Genomic DNA, 19,649 nt, shown 5'->3' with positions numbered 1-19,649 from the left:
TTACAGTGGTGAGTGCAGTTTGTATTTCAAAAGGGAGGCTTTGAATATTTATTCTGAATTGACAGGCGTGTTAGTGTAACAGAGAAACAAACAAAACTGGCAGAAAGCCACAGAGTTGGTCTTACGGATGGGTACTGTTTTCATCTTCCCATGTGAACTAATAATGAGGATTTCTATCCCATTTACTCCTATGCATGGCTGGATGGAGATGTGTGCATATTTTCCTTGGATGATGATGATATTTATTTATTTATTTATTTATTTATTTATATATGGTTGCAGGGGAGGATTAGTGTTTTTGTTTTTTCTTTCTTTTTCTTGGTCTTTTCATTAACTCTAAATTTCTTGAACTGGTTTCTAATAGAGGGTTTCACTGGGGAGCTATATGGCTTATAGGACCCAGATTGTGACACAGGTTGAACCTCTCTAATCCAGCGTTTTCATCTGGCAGTATCTGTAATCCAGGATGGTTTTAGTTAGCTGAACAACTACTTATCGTGTGTGGCCAAGTTTCCCATGGTCCCATGATGTTTGTTTGCAGCCACCAGTTGTGGCTCTTAGTGTTCTGTGCTGTTGCTTAGCTCTTATTTACCCCTAAATGTCTTCTAAGAGCCCAGTAGGCAGTGGAAGTGTTTGGTAAAGTGCTAGACAATATTGACCTCCTGTGGTCTGGAAAATTCTTTGGTTTGGCAATGGTCAGGTCCTGAGGGTGCTGAAATAGAGAGGTTCAACCTGCATAAAGTTTTTCACCTGGTCACAGGGTCTGGCTCAGCCTGTAGCTTCACGTACATATTTTCATTTCAGGGATATTGGGTGGGATGTCGTGGGAAGTGATATGTGTGTCCTAGAAGTAACATTATCTAGTGGCTTAAGCCCAGGGTTGGGATCTGCGAAGTCCTGGGTATTTAAAAAAAAATGCTTTTTCCTATGAGTGTAATTTGCTTGAGCCTCTTGTTTTGCCAGTTGTAAAACAGGCAGAATATGTTTATTTCTCTTCTAAAGCTGTCACGTGCCACAACTAAATCAAGGATCTAATCCCATTCCTAGCAAGATCAACTCTTTCTGACTCCAGTGGGAACGAAGTTGTGCTGCTTGTTTGTACGGTGCCATGTATATGCAGAGTTCAGGACATTCAGTGGTGTAGCCAGGGATAGAACTTGTGTCACTGATCTTTATCCATGGACTGAAACCATGAAAACTGTGCTCCCGGAGGGAACTCTCCTCTGAACATGGTTGGGATCTCTTGCCCCCTAGAAATATCCAGTTTAAAATGTAGGAACTCCCTCATCAGATCAGACCAATGGTCCCTCTAAGCCAAAACCCCCCCACAGATAAACCCTAAGTCCCCTTGTGCTCCGATACCATGGGCAGGATGGTGGGGGGAACTGAGGGTCAGAGTTTCCCTAGACCAAAAATGGGGGGAGGAGTTCAAATTTCATTGTGAGGGGGGGGGGGCCCTGCTGGGGAGCCAGTGTGGGGTTTGGGTGGAGGGTGCAGGAGTAGGGTGGTGGTGGGTGTTTGGGGCCTGGATGGGAGAAAGGGTGGAGGAGTGGGGGTGGGGTGGAGATGGGAGGTCTGGGGACAGCAGTTCAGGAGCAGGCTGGAGGTGAGGGGTCTGGGCAGGAGAGGGTGTAGAGCCAGGGTGGGGGGGTTGGCAGGAGGGAGGGGTGGGAGCACTCACCTCCTTATGCTGCTGCTGCCTCCACCCACAGCTGTGGAAACAGCAGCGGCTGCAGAAAAGACTCTTCAGGGAGCTTTTTCTTCCACTGCTGCCGGGCACTGGAAACCCCCTCTCATCCTCTGATTGGCCAGAATTCCAGACGGTTCAGAACAGCGGGGGAGCCTCTCTGCACCTAGTACCTGCCATGTCCCAGCCTGGAGAAGGGGAAGAGGAACAGTGCACAGAGCTTGGGGCCACTTCCAGCCTTCACCCCACCCCCCCCGACCCCCAGGAGAGTTTATAGGCTGCATCCAACCCCAACTTGTCCGATCTGGCCCATGAGGCTCGCAGCTCCCCGCCTCCCATCCTACCAAGGGCCAGATGCTGGGAGGGGAGCCCCAAGCCTCGGGGTCCAAATCCAGGCAAGCTACAGTCTGGATCTGGACCATGGGCCAGGGCTTCCCCACCCTGAGCTAGAGACTGGTCTGTACCCTGAACGTGAGGGTTCACATCCTTTTCAAAACACAGGTTGTCAAACCCCTGTCATTGCGTGAAGATGTTCTAAAAAAAAATTAAATAAAACTCAAAAAAACCTTTGATTTCACAGAGTGGAAAGCTGACAGATGTTACTGGAAACTTCTGTGCATTTTTTCCCCCAGTTCTAGTTGATGGTAAGCTGTTCACAGCAAGGACAACATGAAGGGCGTTGCTACCTGTAACAGTATTTTTATCTGTATGCACGCACCCTTAGTAGGGAATGTTTCTAAGCCTCTGGTGACATAAAAATGAATATCATGGGCTCATACAAATCTTACATCCCAAAAGGATTGTCTGGTGCCCCCAAAGGAGATGGGTGATGATGTGAGTTATAAGTGTGTTTCAGTCAGTTTCATTTGCTGTCCCAGTGGAGTTTTTTCCTTTCCCTCTGAAAGTGCCATGATAGAACTGAAAGGAAAGGCTGCCTCAGGCAGCCCACTTAAATAGCATCATGTTCCTTCCTAATTGTTAACAGTCTTTCAACTTTAGCAGGCGGGCAGGGGCCATTGTTTTGCAGGCAGCTTTCAATATCTGTCCAGCCAGCCAGCTCTGTAGCTTGGCGTTTTTCAGGCTGGGGGGTTCTCTGACCATATATCCTCTTGGCTTACAACTATAAACCTATTTCCAAGGGCTGTGAAATTCCAGTACATTTCAATGATGCACTGACCATTTTGGGTGCCTTGTGAATGTCAGGTCTGAGCACCACCAAGTTCCATATGTCCATGATTGTCCTCTTTGTAGGGTTATAGAATCAAAGCTCAGTTTTTCCACACAGCTAAATTATATGAACTGGTACTGGTACAACTGGTATTTGTACTACTTCTGAAACAAGAGGGTGCTGAAGTTTACCACAGGTTGAACCTCTCTAATCCAACACTCTCCCATCTGGTAACATCCATACTCTGGCATGATTTTAATTAGTCCACTTATAATGGGTGTGGCTAAGTTTCCTGTGGTCCTATAAAGTTTGTTTACAGCCACCAGTTCTGGCTGTCAGTGTTCTGTGCTTTTATTTACCTGTAATGTCTTCTAAGAGCCACATGAGTAGTGAAAGTGTTGGTAATGCTGCTGGACAATACTGAGTTCCTGTGGTCCGGCCAATTCTCTCATCTGGCACCAGTCAGGTCGTGAGGGTGCCGGATGAGAGAGGTACAAAATGTACTGGTTAATTATGTAACTTGATCTTCCTCATGCTATAATTTGGGATCTGCTGCAGCTGATCTGTTTCCTTTCTTTCATGTATTTTTCCTGGATTGTTAAATGTCTTGCCTTTTTCCAAAGACAGTGAAGCATTAATGTTATAGGACCTAATTTCTCAACAGCCACGATTCATACATTCGTTCAGTACACAGTCTGCCTTGAGCTAGAGTTTAGAAGTAGACAGGCAAGAATGTGAGCCAGCAGATTAAAAGCACCCGTGACAATAATCCTCACTGCAATACGTCACTCCTTAACTTCTTAATTCACCATGCCTCTTGTGATGATGCAGAACTAGTTCCAATGCCAAACTGAAGTCTTTGGGGTAAGACTGATTATCTGAAAAAAGGCAAATCACCACTTGCATTAGCAACCTAGAAGACCAACATGTGATGAGGCTGTGAAGCCTCTATGAAAAGTGCAGCCATTTCAATTCTACCCCTCGTGGTGCAAATTCCCCTGGAATATACTGCACCCCGGGTTTAAAAACAACAGAAATGGAACCAGAATTTTCTTCCCTCTGGCAAAGGTGGTGTTTGTAATATCCTGCTGCTTAAAGGCATGATTCCCCTTCAGGGAATATAGCCATGGTGACAGCAGGAGTAGACGTACTGTGTGGATCCCAGCTTTTTGGTTATGAACATTCACCCTGTTATCTGGGTTGTTTTAAAAGAAAACTGAAGAGGTCACTAGATTTATGTTGATTTAATACAAGCCAGAGATACCTACCACCTTGCGCCACATAATTCTTGTGAGTAGGAGTCAGCTATGGCTTATGAGGCCAATTATGGCATTGCCTATGTGCATGCACCAAGGGAGAGTTGCTGTCATACAATTATGAAGAGAATAGGTGACCCCTGGAGTAAATGAAAAGCCATAACTCACTTGAACGACCAGACAAGGTCATATGCCTTAAGCCATTGTCTCTCCTCTTGCAATTTCAATAATGTTCACCCAGGCAACCCGTCTTGATTACACCAGGTTGCAGGGCAAGAGAACGGCTCTTTGACCCTGCTCTGACAGCATGTCAGGGCTGGAGATTAACTCCCGTCACCTTGCTTTTATATTACTGATGTGTACTGATGATCTTGTGGTGGGTCTTAACAGAGTCGCCAGTGGGAAGGATGTCTTCCAGAGAAGCTCACGTAATTATGGGATGAGACTATCCCAGATCAGAAGCAGCATCAGCATCAGCAGTGACTGGAAAGGGTGGCTACCATTTTGGGGACCTGACTTGAGACCGGAACGGGATGTGGTTTTTCAGTAAAGTGCTAAACACCTGTCCCCAGAATATCTGGCCTCTCTGAAGTGTCTCAGACTCCCTAGTCCCCTAAGAGCTGTACTTGTCATGGCAATAGCTGTGTCCCGTGTTCCCTGTAACTTTTTAGGTCCGTGTGTGGAATGTATTTTGTGATGTGCACCCATATGGAGCTGATGTGCGCTCTCATAATGGTGCAGCTAACAAAATTCTCGGTGCATGGGCAGTCTGTGGCAGGGGTGGGGCCAAGGGCTTTGGAGTGTAGGACGGGTTTTGGGATTGGGGGGAGGAGGGTTCTGGCTTGAGGGTATAAGCTCTGGGGGGCCTGGGGTTGAGGGGTTTGGGTGGGGCAGAGGGTTGGGGTGCAGAAGTGAAGGCTGTGGCTGGAGGTGTGGGATCTGGGATGGAGCTGGGGATGAGCGTTTTTTGCAATGGTCTCCCCTTGGAAAGAAGGCTCCCCACAGTCCTCTCTCACCACAGAAGTTCCTGGCCCGGTGAGAGACACTTCTCTGCTGGCCGTGGGAGCTCCAGGGAGGCTGGGTTGGGCTAGGAGAGAGGTGCCTCTTTCCTAGCTCTATCAGGTTGTTGCTGCTGGAGGTGACAAGGGGAGAACTTTGAGGAGGTGCCTCTTTTCCTGGCTGCTGCAGCTCCTGGATGGGACTGAAGGAGGGCCCATGCACAGCAGCCCTGAGCCCCTGTGTGACAGCTTCGCAGCCATGCACAGTAACAGGAGCTTCAGCTGTGTCACTCACATGGTATATATGCCTCCAGATTGTGCCTTAAAAGTCAGTGGAAAAAACATAGTTTTGATTTTCATCTGGCTAAAATAATGCTGATTGCTCTAACCAGTATTAGCCTATATTCCTTATTGTTTTTATGTTAATTTGGCACCAAATAAGGACTTTTTAAAAAATACTCTTCCTTACTCGCTGCAACTGTAGGTTTTAGTTCGAGCGTTTCCCTCAGTGAGCAGAGGCAAAGCCAGTTGCAATTTCCTCATGGCCTGTTCTTTGCATTCTGGGCCTGATTCTCCTCTCAGGTTTTAATCGGGACTGTGGCGTTTCATCAGTGTAATGCAAGCGGTGTCCTCGCTACCTGTGTAGCTACATGTGTGGATACAGGCTTTGGCTGTGGGGAGGCAGCAGGACATGTCATGTTTAAAAGAACAAAGTTGAAACGAGAGGCACTGCAGGGGTGTGTGGAGAGAATGGTACGTACCCCAGAGTTCAGGCACATGCCTCGCTGTCTGCAGGACTCTTTGCACCTATGCATTGGATGAAGGCAGACCACACCCTCCCCTTGTGGAGTTAAGATGGTAACAAAATTAGGGCTTTTCTTTGGGCCACATTCACCCTTGGTGTACCTCCACTGGTTTCACTGCTTACGCACTGTTGGTTGTGTCCGTGGTAGGGCACTACGTTTAGGCTACATGGGGAGTGTAGGCACATTGGACTAGTGAGTCTTCGTGTGTCTCCCCCATCCCAGTGCATGCTGTGGAGTGTCCTCTTAGCAGCTTGGCACTCACATTGCTGTCTCCTCCTCTCTGTGTCCCCTCAGGGATGTTGCCAAACAGCCTGCAATCAGTAAAAGGGGTTAGTTAAGCAAGGGAAAAGGAAGGAGGAGCCTATAAGGGGCTCCCACCTGGCTTTGGGCTTCTTACTTCAGAGGGGGCCTGGGAGCATCAAGGTCCACTTCAGAGCTCATTGAGCTCCAGTACAAGTCTCAGCTCTTCTCCCCTTTACCTTGAGGGGTTCTGCTTCCTGCTCCTGTGTGGCCAGGGGCCAGGCAGGCTGTCAGCCCATTCTCCAGCTGCTGCTCTTGGATTGGAGTTCCCTCTTTATAACTCCTCCAGTGTTGGCCTGATGTGCTAGAGTGAGTGGTGGGGGGGGAAGAGGGGGCATGTTGGTTCAAAGTAGCTTTTGCTAACCCCTTCTTTGCTTGGTGTGGGGTTTGTATACCCTGTCACACACCCGGGTTGAAATTAGCACTTTGTGATGGTATCTGCAGACAATACGGTGGTGTTCCTATCCATGGATTGAACTCACTTGCTCTTTTTTTCTTTCGGGCATTTTGGTGGTCAGAGAAGTGTTGGCTTTAAATCCTACTGTGTGTTTTCACTAATTGTCAGCGTGGTGTCTTGACCAGGTTTCTTTTGCTTGGACCGAAAATGGGGACTTAAATAGAACCTCTGGATTAGCAAAGGACATGTGAGATGGCTGTAAATTCCCATTGCCTTGCTATTGGCTATTTTTCCTCTTTATCGCCCTGTTAACACATAGGTTTAATGAGTGGATTTTACTCCAGGGTGATGGTTTGAGCTGCAGCTTCCATCTGGGACTTCCTGTTGAAACTGAGTGTTTGCCAGGCTGCCAGCTCCCATCTTGTACGTCTTGCGTGTAATGTAGCAGAGCTAGACTGCGGTAAAAAGTAAAGTGACAGAAGCGATTGCTTATAGATTTACAGCGAGTATCTGCATTACACTTGGGCACGTTTCTGCTGTTGATTGTGAAATAAGTGGGAATCTCTCGGCTCACTGGACTCCCATTTTAAATGCTCAACTCAATAATTCCAGTGTTGCTTAAATGCCTCCTGTCAGGAATGACTGAAAGGGAGGATGAAAGTTCTGTGACAAGCCAATTAACTGTGCTAGTAGTGAATCTGTAATGTGGACCAGACCCACCCCCTGGGTTAGCTGGGGGTCTCAGTGATCTGTCACAAGGTGGCTAGTGCCAGCCACCAAAGAGCAGAGTTTCACACACCCCTCTCTTCTCCTTTGTTTCCAGGCACAGGCGTGTATGCTTCTCCAGAAGGCTCTGCAGACTCAGGATCTGAAGCTCTCCCTGAGAGAGGAGGAGTGGGAGGAGCTGATCAGAGAGAGTACCAATCAGGTCACAGAGGTAATGAGCACTGCCAGGTTAAACATGGGTGGCACCTACTGCATGCCTTTTTTGCATCCGTATCCCAGGGTGGGCCAAATTCAATTTCATTTGGGAAGGGAAAGAAAAAAGTCAATTTCGTGCCTTGCAAAGTTGAATGTTGTGCCAAGAAACCTAGCTCCAAAGTTAAAAATGCTGTGAAAGCCTTGCTGCAAAAAGAGCACCGGTTGTTTTGGGGTGTGATTGTACTGAGTAACATAGACAGTGCCTGACTAATAGCATGAGAAACGTGTGGTGGCTGAATGGTCTAATGGGCAAATTCTTACCAAGTGGGCCCAGGTTCAAATTCTGTCTAATCACCAGGAGAGAAAGATGCATGACAGGTCCAGTGGTTAGAACAGGAGTGGGCACTAATTTTGGCAGAAGCGCTGCTCCACAAATTTTGTGGGAGAGGGGCAGCTGAACACATGCTGCTGGCTGTAAGTATGCACGCTCTGCTCACCAGCCACATGGGCGGGAGAGAAATGCTTGGAGGGCCGAATCGGGCCTCCAGAACTGATTTTGCCTGGGTTAGAAGCTAAAGCTGGACAAATTTGGGCTAAGAAGTGAAGGTGACTAACCATTGGGGCAACTTACCTAGGGACGTGGTGGGCTTTCAGAGTTTGCAAGGTGTGTGCACTCTGAGTTGGCGGTGTGAGGAGATGGACTGGCACAAGCTCTCTCATCAAGGTATTGTGCTTGAAGAGATTCTTCCTGCTGTGGCAAGAGCAGCTGGGGAGTAAGCCACCTCCGGCAGGTTTATGTCTGCCAGGAACATATTTGGTGCACATCTTAGTTGCTCTCCGCAATGGCTGCATTTTGCTTTTAGCATGCTAGCTCAGTCAGAGCTACTGTAGGTGAGCTCGGAATTACACCTGCACCTCTGAGTTATAGACGTGCCGTTCGCCAAGACTGGCCGTCTTCTAAAGCAAAGAGGCTGTAACTCAAACAGGTATGAGGGGTGTGATGCAGAAATTGTGGGGGTGAAGTTCTTTGGCCTCAGTTGTGCAGGAGGTCAGATGAGGTCACATCATGATTCTTTCTGGCACAAAGTCTAGGTACGCCTTAGGTAAGGTATAGGAAGTGTTAGGAGCAGTTCTCTGCACTTTATGGGGGTCAGTGTCTTTGGCTTGCTCAGCCCACAATCCACCTGCAAACTGGACCAGGGAGGGTGTCCTTCCGTGCCAGTTGTTTCAGGCTTCTGAAATGTGTCCCAGGAACAGGACTGAGATTGATAACCCCATTCCATATTAGGGAGGTAAGCTGGTAAGCCTCACCCTAACTGGTTATGGTTAACTAGTGGGGACTGGAGCAGCCTGCCGCAGACAGGGTCCTGCTCCAGCGCCATGGGGCCTGATGTGGGTAGGGGCTCTCTAGCCTGGCTGGAACAGCTCTGGTCTGTGGGGGCCTGGGAGTGCCATGGGTGGGGTGCTTCAGACCAGCTAGAGCAGCCCCTGACTGCAGTGGTGTGGCCACTCTCTAGACCATTACCATGGGACGGCTCCTCTCACCTCCCTGTTTAGTCAGTTAACTGCTTAAACGTAACATTTAATACAACGGGATTTTACATCCCTATTCCATACTAGCTGCTAGGAGAGAAAAGAACTTACTTGCTACTGCGAGGAGGTTGGATGTGGACGTGAACAGCTCTATAATCTCCACATTCCCCCGAGCCCCTCCACCCTTTCCCGTGGAGCCATCTTTTCTCCAAAGAGGCGAAGGTGTGACTGCAGGATCTGCAGTAACCTGGATCTTTGAATGGCTCTTCGCTAATGCATGCGCTAGTAGTTTAAACAGCAGCACAGCTTGCCTGTGATCTGTGCTCCAGACAGTTCAGTTCTGTTCTAGCGTATGTCAGATGAGTTTGCAGCAGCATGACTGGTGTTTTCCTGGACTGAAGCTGGCCGTAGCAGGGCAAGGGCAGCAGGAGACAAGTAGAAGCTGTCTTCTGTGTTTTGCTTTTCCATCCTGTTTTGCCTCAGTGATGAGGCCACCTGCCTCCTGATGGAAGAGCTGCTTTGTGGTGGCCTTGGACAGTAGCACAGGAAGGGAGCCCTGGGGCAGAAATGCATCCTTGAATATTATTGCAGCGTCTGTGTGGCCCTGTGCGAAACTAAAAGGCAAAAGAGGAAGCATCAGTTGTTTGGGAACCTTAACTGAGACATCTGCTTGAAATAGCAGCCCTGCAGGGCTCTGTCTCTTGTTTTTATATAAGCTGGCTTGACCTCATTTGTTCCCAAGCTATTTACACACGCTTATGAAACATACCTAACACAAACGCTGGCTTCTCGTGTTTGTGCTCCCCCCCAGCCCTTGTGATGGTGCCTCACTGATGGTAGAACAGCAGGTACGCTGGAGAGGAACTGATCTTCACAAACTATGTTCCTTGTGTGTGCTGACTGGCCTCCTTTCTGCTTGCCAGTCACCGTGTCTCCATGCAGCATGTGCAAGTGACCACACGCACTGAGCTGTCCATGGAGGACTGCTTGTGAAGGTGGAACTCAGGGCACAATAGTGAACGGAGCAGCGGTTTAGTTTTCCCAGGTCAAAAGTGGGCACTTTTTAAAAAAAAAATATATATATAACATTACTGCGGCTTTTAAAGTCGCTATAAAGTGGGGACCTAGACAACATGAGATAATGTTGCCAGTGAAGAAGGCCATTCTCGTTGCTCCATTCACCTCGAAGAGCCTCATCTAAGTTTATTAATAGTAAATAGCATTTTGCATCAGTCCATCTGAAAGCCCATTGAAAAAGGAGGGTTTCAGTCATCACATTGTTGATATAATCACTAAATAAAAACCATTTCACTGAAATCCAAGACCAACAGCTTCCTGAAGAGTAGCACAAATGTCATTATCCCTGATTTACAGATGGGGAAACTGAGGCACAAGTGAACAGACTTACTCAAGGTCATGCACTGGGCCAGTGTCTGAGCCAGGAATAGAACCCACGTCTTCTCCCTGATAGCCACGCCACTGGAGGAAAGCAAGGGGGAAGATTTTTAGCTTGCGTGCAGGCAGCTAGGCAAGGTAAAAGCCTTCCCCATGCCTTCCTTCAGCGGCGTGGCTGCCAGGTTGACAGCCGTGCCACTAGAGGAAGGCAGGGGGAAGGGGCCACAGAGTAGCTTCAAGTTGAGCTTAACTTGCATATTTTGAAGATTTACTGTAGAAGGCACATGGGTGAAATAATAGAGTTCATGATTCTCAGGTATGGTAGGAGAGAGAACAGCAAAATAGGCAAGTGGATTTCAAGAAGGCAGACTATAGCAAGCTCAGGGAGTTGGTAGGTATGGTCCCATGGGAAGTTAGTCTACGAGGAAAAACAATTCAAGACAGTTGACAGTTTCAACAGTTTTTCAAAGAGACATTATTCAGGACACCAAGAGAAAACTATTTCACTGTGTAAGAAAGATCAGAAGTGTGACAAGAGACCCCCTGGCTTAACCAGGAGGCCTTGAATGATCTAAAAATCAAAAAGGAATCCTAAAAATACTGCAAACTAGGTCAAGTTAAAAAGGATGAGTATAAACACCAAAAATAAGTAGAGGCAAAATTAGAAAGGCCAAGGCACAAAATGAGCTAAGATTATCCAGCAACATAAAAGGTAATGGTCCATTGCTCAATGAGCAGGGGAAAACAACAACAGAAAATGGCAGAAATACTTAATGACTTCTTTGGTAGGCATTTTGCCAAGAAAGTCGGCAGCATAGTGAATCCCAGTGAAAATGATTTAGGTTCAGAAGTTACCATAGGAAAAGCACAAGCTAAAAATTACTTAGACAAGTTAATGTCTTCAAGTCACCAGGGCCTGATGAAATGTATTTTAGAATTCTCAACAAGCTGACTGAGCTATTAGCTATTATCTTTGAAAAGTCATGGAAGAGATTCCAGAAGCCTGGAAAAGGGCACATATAGTGCCCATCTATAAAAAGGAAAATAAGGACAACCCAGGAAACTACAGAGCAGTAAGAATAACTTCTGTATCGGGAAAGATAATGGAGCAAATGCTAAAGGAATACATTTACAAACATCTAGAAGACGATAAGTAACAGTCAGTGTGGATTTGTAGAGAAATAAATCAAGTCAAATCAACCTCACCGCTTTCTTTGCTAGGATAACAAGTCTGGTGGATAAAGGAGAAGCTGTAGATGTGGTATACTTAGACTTTAGTAAAGCATTTGATACTTCCTTGCATGACCTTCTCATTAATAAGCTAGGGAAATACACCTTACGTGGGGCTGGTTGCATATCTGGTTGGATAACCATTCTCAGAGAGTAGTCAGTGGTTCACAGTCATGCTGGGAGGCCATTACAAGTGGGGTTCTGCAGGGATCAGTTATGGGACCAGTTCTGTTCAATACCTTCAATGATTTAGTTAATGGCGTAGAGAGCATATGTATCAAGTATGCAGAGAATACCAAGGTGGGAGGGTTTGCAGGTGATTTGGAGGATATGGTTATAATTCAGAAAGATCTGGACAAACTGGAGAAATGATGTGAGGTAAATAGAATACCATTTAATACGGACAAATACAAAGCACTCTACGTGTCAAGGAGCGGTCTGTTTCACGCATACAAAATGGGAAATGACTCTCTAGGAAGGACTACTGCAGAAAGGGACTCAGGGACCACAAACTACATATGAGTTAACAGTGTGACACTGTTGAGGGGCAGGTGGGAAGTAGCAAACATAATTCTGGGATGCATTAACAAGAACGTTGTAAGCAAGACACTTAAAGTAATTATTCTGCTCTACACTGTACTATTTGGGCCTCACCTGGAATATCATGCCCAGTTCTGGGCACCACATTTCAAGAAAGACACTGAGAAACTGGCAAAAGTCCGGAGAGGAGCACCAAAAATGACTAAAGATTGAGAAACCATGACCTGTGAGGGACAACTGAAAGAACTGGGGTTGTTTTGTCTGGAAAAGAGAAGACCGAGAGGGGACATACCAGTTTTCAAGCACCTAAAAGGTTGTTACAAGGAGGAAGGAGAAAAATTATTCTCCTTAACCTCGGAGGAGAGGACAAGAATCAGTTGGGTTAAATTTCTGCAAGTGGGGGTGGTGTGGGACTAGCTTGGACATTAGGAAAAATTTCCTAATGTCAGGGTGGTAAAGCATGGGAATAAAGTGCTTAAGGCAGTTGTGGAATCTCTATTATTGAAGGTTTCTAAGAGCAGGTTAGACAAACGTGTCAGGAACAGTCTAGATTGTATGTGGTCCTACCATGACTCAAAGGGTTAGACTTGATGACCTCTTGCAGCAGTGGGGTTAGTGCTCCATTCATGCTAAGTACTGCTGGGGAAGAGTTCAGTGGTGTTTATCCCATCCCCTGCGCTCTGGCTGTCTGACAGTTCATCTGTTTGTTATGATCAGTGTTTGATACATGGCTTATCTACAAAATAACAAACAAATGCAGCTTTAGACTCAGAAACAAGTGACCATTTTCAAGGTGAACTTGGTTTTGCAGATATTTTTCCAAGTCTGACAAAATAAACGTTGCATGATACAATGTGAAGTCCCCAAGCGATGCCCTGTTTAGTGGGATCTGCTGAGTCTGATTCACTTCCATCCTCTTCCATTAACAACAGCATCCCCACCAACCAATGTTCCCTCTGATTTTTTTTTCCATCCATGTGCACAATAAACTTTTTTCATGTGTGAATACGCACCACCAGTAGAAACAGAAAACCTAACTGTGGGTGCTCTGTTATCAGCAGGGTGGCATTTTAATCTCTCCTGGGTGGCCACACAAATGCACAGTGTACAGGGAACACTGCCACTAATACCAGACCAAGTAATTCTGCCCTATCATCCCAGCCTGCACCTCCTGCATTGTCAGTTGACTGCCTGTCTCTGGGCAGCGTGGAATTCACCTGCCTGTCAGTACAAAATCTATAAATGAGCACAGAGGAAAATACACGTTGAGGTTTGAGCCTGATTTCTTGCCAGCTAATCATTCGGGGGAGGAGATGGCAAGTAGCCTCCTTTAAGGTGGTGGGGGTTTGTTTGGGAGTGTAGCCCTTCTTTAATATACAAATGGAGACAACTCCTCGTGTTCCACAGATGATGCTGCCTATGCTGGACCTGCTCCAGGGATAAACAGAGCTCTTCTGGCCTGCCTATTCGAAACCTTGTCATCTTGCTAAAATGGGATGATGGTTACTGGAGGCCGAAGATTATGGGTGCATGGGCAGTGAAATTGTTGTGCCTCTGTATTCATGAGGTCATTGGTTAGGACTTGTCTTATGAGTTGCAAAATTAGGGAAAATCCTGGTGGGGTAGCGCTTAGGATGCTGCTGGCTCCCTGGGTGACTTTAATCAAGTCACTTAGTGTCTTTCTGCCTCATTTCCCCACATGTGATGCATGGATAACTGCACTGTCCGTATTCTCTGGGGTGTCATGAGGATTAATCCATGTGAGATTGTGAGGTTCTGAGAGAGCTTGGAGATGGAGCCCAAAAAGTGCCTACGATTAAATGCTTTGCTTTTTAAATGAGGCCGTTGATTTTTTTTCTTTGCCCTCACTAGAGGGATCCTTTCTACTTGCAGATCTGTGTGTAGCAATGAGAACTGAGGGGAGTGAACATCTCTGTAAAAACAACAAGTCCTGTGGCACTTTGTAGACTAACAGATATTTTGGGGCATAAGCTTTCGTGGGCAAAGACCCGCTTCGTCTGAAGCGGGTCTTTGCCCACGAAAGCTTATGCTCCAAAATATCTGTTCTTCTTCAAGTGTCCCCGTGGGTGCTTCACATTAGGTGTTGGGCTCGCCCGGCGCCGCAGATCGGATCTTCCAAGCAGTTTCTGCCGGACCGCGCATGCGCCGGTGCGCACCGCTCCCTTGCGCGCTCCTGGCCACGTGCGCGATCCGGTCCCCGCCAGTTTCTCTTAACCGCCGTCGGCTGCAGACGGAATCCGACTAGGCTACAGCCAAGTTAGCGTATTCAATGGTTTTAACTGTTTTATCTTTAGAGTTTTCAAGTTCTTAGGCTACTGTTAAGTTAGCCAGTTGTTATTTTCAAAAAAAAAAAAAAAAAACCCAAACAACAAGCGGGACGGCATTCAGTCCATTCCAAGTAACAAGCGGAGCACCGGAGGCCAGGAGCCTAGGGCCATTAGCCCTCCTGCCGCGGCAGGCTATCGGAGAGGGGGAAACAGCACAGAGAAGGTGCTAAGTACGCATTAACAACTGAAAGACTCACCAACAACGTCCTCTTCAGGATTCAAGAAATGTGAGTCCTGCCGAGACGCAATGCCAGCGTCTGATGGGCACAGTCACTGTATAAGGTGCCTGGGGGAGTCCCATGTCACGCAGAAATGCTCCTTCTGTGCAAAATTAACAGCCAGAGCAAGGAAGGACAGGGAGATGCGGCTTAAAATGCTGCTCTTCGACAAGGCCCTCCAGCCAGACGTGCCGGAGCGGCCGCAGCAGGAGGGACCCTCCGGGGCCCATAAAAGGAAAGCCGCCTCCCTCACCCCATCAGCGCAAAAACGGAGGAAAGCCTCCCCAGCCCGATCCCTGCCGGCAGCAACAGCGAGTGGGACGGGAGGAGCGCACAGCCCCCAGCCACAGCAACAGCTGATCGGCGGCGGCACGGAGAGCCATGTGGAGGCAGCTCAGCCTCCGATAATCAAACAGCCGCCCCGCACCGCAGGCAGGGCGGAGGCTAAACAAGCGCCGGTACCGGCGGCACCGAACCCCGGGGAACCGGCAGTGCAGAGCGCGCAGGCACGCAGCCTGCAGGCACCGGAGGACACCGCCTGTGCGGCACCGCCCATGAGCGTGCCGAGCACGGCACGGATGGGGCCGAGATCCCCTACACATCAGGGGGCGGAGCTACCTCCTCAAGGGAGGGGGAAGGCTGCACACAAAACAAGGCACCGCAGCCCCTCTCCAGACAGGGCTGCAGAGTTGCTTTCTCTCAGCCCTCCGCTTATGCTGCAGACTCCAACCAGAAGGCAGGGGTCCCCCCTAGCCTACCCGGAGCCCCCGTCTCCATTTTTACAACCAGCCTCGCCCTGGCTGGGACCACCCTCACCCTTCCTGGGGTTTGAGCTGCTGGAATACTATCACAAATCGCTCTCTCCAGTGTCCCAGATCTCTCGACGATCTCGCTCCCCCAGACGCAGAGGGTATGCACCAAGGGAGTGGTCTAGGTCACCTTCCCAAGAACAGTGCCCATGCTGCCATGGTCGCCCCTATCACGCGGGGCATAGACACCACCGGCAATCTACCAGGGAAAGATCCCCACAGACGGTCCCGTATCCCCGAGGGCAATCGCGAACGGGGACAGAGACTCAAGTATCTCAGGGGGAACTGGTTATGGAACCCCGAGATTTTCCCTTGCAAGCTTCCGGTGAGAGGATGTACCATCACCAACAGGAACCGGAAGGGTCCAGAGAGGCGTATCCTAGTGGTTCCTCGCTCTCCTCCCCGGACGAGGCTACGGCCCCGGGGGACGTCCACCCTCCGGACGATCTCAAACAGTTTCAAGAGCTGTTTAAGAGGGTGGCCTTCACGCAAGGCATCCAGACAGCAGAGGTGCAAGAGAAACACCATAAGCTCCTCAAAAATCTGAGACCTCTGGCCTCCTCCAAAATAGCAATACCGCTTGATGAAGCAATCTTGGAGTCCGCCACTATGATGTGGCAGACCCCTGCGACTATTCCGCCTGCCCACAAGAGAGCGGATAAGAAATACTTCGTGCCGGCGAAGGGCATGGAGTTCCTGTTCAGCCACCCACAACCAAATTCCTTGGTGGTGGAGTCGTCGCAACAAAGATCAAAGACATCTCAATTCAAGACAGGGGGAACAGACAAAGATGCCAAGAAGCTAGAGCTGTTTGGCAGAAAGGTCTACTCCTCCTCCACTCTACTGTTGCGAATGGCAAATTACGCAGCGCATTTAGCGAACCATAATTTCGACAACTACACTAGGTTAACCTCCCTCATGGACTTGCTTCCAGAGGACAAAAAAACCGGTGCTCAAGGCCATCGTGCAAGAAGGCTACGTGGCCTCGAGGACGGGAGTTCAGATCGCCCTGGATGTTGCGGACACAGCAGCATGCTCCACAGCTACGGCAGTGGTGATGCGAAGGGAGTCCTGGCTCCAGACTTCGGGTATACCGAGGGATCTGCAGGCAAAGATAGTCGATCTTTCCTTCGACTCACAGAAGCTGTCTGCTGAATCAACTGACTCGGTCCTTCATTCCAGTAAAGATTCAAGAGCCACACTTAGGACCCTGGGGATTTACACCTCTCCATACAGAAAGAAAAAGTACTACCCTCAACAAAGACGGTACCAGTACCAGCAACAGCGTCCCCAGTACCACAGGGGTTACAAGCAAGGGCGACATCAACAGCACCAGCAGTACAGAACTCCCAGGCGACGTTCCCAACAGAGCCATGCGTCCTCGGGGCAGGGCCAAAGGCCACAAGTTTGATACTCAGATCCAGGGCTGCGCCATCACTACCATCGCACAAACTCATCCGAAGCGGCTATTCCACCATCGCCTCCGACCATTTTACGACCAGTGGCAAAGGATCACCACAGACAAATGGGTGCTGGAGATCATAGCCACGGGGTACGCCATCCCCTTCCAGTCGCTCCCACCGCCACGACCTCCACCCAGGCCCCACCTCCAGGAGGCCTCCCACGTAGCGAGGGTCAAGCAGGAGGTAGACCATCTCATGCTCATAGGGGCAGTGGAAAGAGTGCCGGAGCAACTGCAAGGAAAAGGGTTCTACTCGAGGTACTTCCTCACGGAGAAAAAGACAGGAGGGTGGAGGCCCATTTTAGATCTTCAAGGCCTCAACCGGTACGTGCGCAAGCAACGCTTTCGGATGATCACAATCGCCTCCATCCTTACAGCACTGGACGATGGAGATTGGTTCGCAGCCCTCGACTTACAAGACGCGTATTTTCACATAACTATTCATCCGGCTCACCGGCGATTCCTCCGGTTCATGGTAGGCAAAGAACATTTTCAATACAAGGTCCTACTGTTTGGCCTCTCCTCAGCCCCCAGAGTCTTCACCAAGACCTTGGCAGTGGTGTCAGCCTACCTGCACAGACAGAGGGTATTTATATTCCCGTATCTGGACGACTGCCTACTCAAAGGGGCCTCGAAGGAGGAGGTACTACGCATGATACACGTCACAGCAGGCACGTTCTCTTCGCTCGGCCTGGTTATCAATCTGGCAAAATCAAAGATAGACCCCACACAGGACATAGAGTTCATAGGGGCACGCATAAATTCCATTACAGCGAGGGTGTATCTACCAGAGACTCGCTTTCGGGCCATCGGCTCCCTCGTGCAGGTCATCACCTTCAGCCCTACGGTGCCGGTCCTGACGTGCTTACAGCTGCTGGGCCACATGGCAGCTGCAACGTTCGTAGTACAGAACGCCAGGTTACACATGCGCAGCATGCAGCACTGGCTGGCGAGCGTATACAAACCAGCAGCACACTCCATTCACAGGGTGGTGTCGCCCACAGCAGAGGTGCGCAAATCCCTGCAATGGTGGGTAAACCCCAAGAACTTGCTAACAGGGGTACCCTTCCACCAACCACAAATATCGGTTTTTCTTACTACAGATGCCTCCCTCATAGGGTGGGGAGCACACATGGACGAAGAGGTGACTTAAGGGCTGTGGTCCTCCACGGAGCAGTCACTGCACATAAATATACTGGAGCTCAGAGCAGTGTTCAACGCCTGCAGACACTTTCGAGACCATATACAAGGCAAAGTTGTCGGGATCAGTACAGACAATACCTCCACCATGTTTTATATAAATCGGCAAGGAGGAGCTCGGTCCCGTGCCTTATGTGCGGAAGCAGTCCGGTTATGGAACTGGTGCATCGCCCACGATATAATCCTGAGAGCCTCCTACTTACCAGGCGCTCACAATGTGAAGGCAGACCAGCTGAGCAGGCGTTTTGCACTCACGCACGAGTGGCAGATCCATCCCGATCTGCTACGACCGATTTTTCACGCATGGGGTTTTCCCCAGATAGACCTGTTTGCCACTCAACACAACAAGAAGTGCCCACGATTCTGCTCCAGGGCAGGACTGGGACGGGGGTCCCTGGGGGACGCATTCGCGATCTCGTGGAGGGGCCCCCTGCTTTACACTTTTCCTCCCACAGTGCTGTTCCACAAAGTCTTGCAGAAAGCCAGGAGGGAAGGAGCCCGAATGATCCTGGTAGTCCCAACGTGGGATCGACAGCAATGGTTCCCCCTACTCCTGCGCATGTCGGACCGTCCACCGATGCCCCTTCCGGTGGCGCTGGATCTGCTCACGCAAGCCCAGGGGTCCATAGTGCATCCGCACCCTCAAGGCCTGTGACTACAAGCATGGTTAATCCATGGCTCAGCTCCCTAGAGAGCACATGTACGGAGGAAGTGCAGCAAGTCCTAGAAAGTAGCAGGAGGACTTCCACCAGGAAACCTACAAGCAGAAATGGACTCGCTTCACAGCATGGTGTTCTACCAAACAGCTAGCTCCCCTTTCGGTGCCTATACCTGTGATATTAAAGTATTTACTGGACCTCAAGAGAGGAGGACTCTCACTATCCTCGTTAAAGGTCCACCTTGCCGCCATTTCGGCGTTCAGACACGAAGAGGAAGGGCGCACGGTGTTCGCCCATCCCATGGTTACCAGGTTCCTCAAAGGGTTGGTAAACCTATACCCCCCTCGGAAACCGCTTCCACCTTCATGGAACTTGGACCTGGTGCTTAATGTGCTAACGGGACCACCGTTCGAGCCCTTGGCCACGGTTTCCCTCCACCTCCTTACAATAAAGACGACCTTTCTTCTCGCAATCACGTCAGCTCGCAGGGTGAGTGAGCTTGCGGCAGTTATGGCAACGCCACCCTGCACTGTTTTTTCCAAGGAGGCGGTAACCATACGGCTGCATCCAGCCTTTGTTCCCAAAGTTTCGTCTGGGTTTCACATTAACGAACCTATTGTTTTACCCTCGTTTTATCCAAAGCCTCATAACTCTAACAAAGAGGCACGCCTACACCTCCTGGACGTGAGGAGGGCGCTAGCCTTCTATATAGACAGGACCAA

General features: G+C 49.2%; 1 protein-coding gene across 1 annotated transcript in view; it reads left to right on the top strand.

Annotated features, from left to right (window-relative positions):
- The window catches only part of MYBBP1A (MYB binding protein 1a), a 103,065-nt gene that overhangs the window by 68,751 nt on the left and 14,665 nt on the right, over positions 1-19,649 (top strand). The window contains exon 24 of the mRNA XM_075013415.1: positions 7,436-7,549. Coding sequence (XP_074869516.1) covers positions 7,436-7,549 — 114 coding nt within the window. The remainder of the gene's footprint in view (positions 1-7,435; positions 7,550-19,649) is intronic.

This window comes from Carettochelys insculpta, chromosome 19 (assembly GCF_033958435.1).
Source record: "Carettochelys insculpta isolate YL-2023 chromosome 19, ASM3395843v1, whole genome shotgun sequence".
NCBI classification, from domain to species: Eukaryota; Metazoa; Chordata; order Testudines; family Carettochelyidae; genus Carettochelys; species Carettochelys insculpta.
Note: the sequence above shows the minus strand (reverse complement) of the source record. Positions and strands in the feature narration are given on the sequence as shown.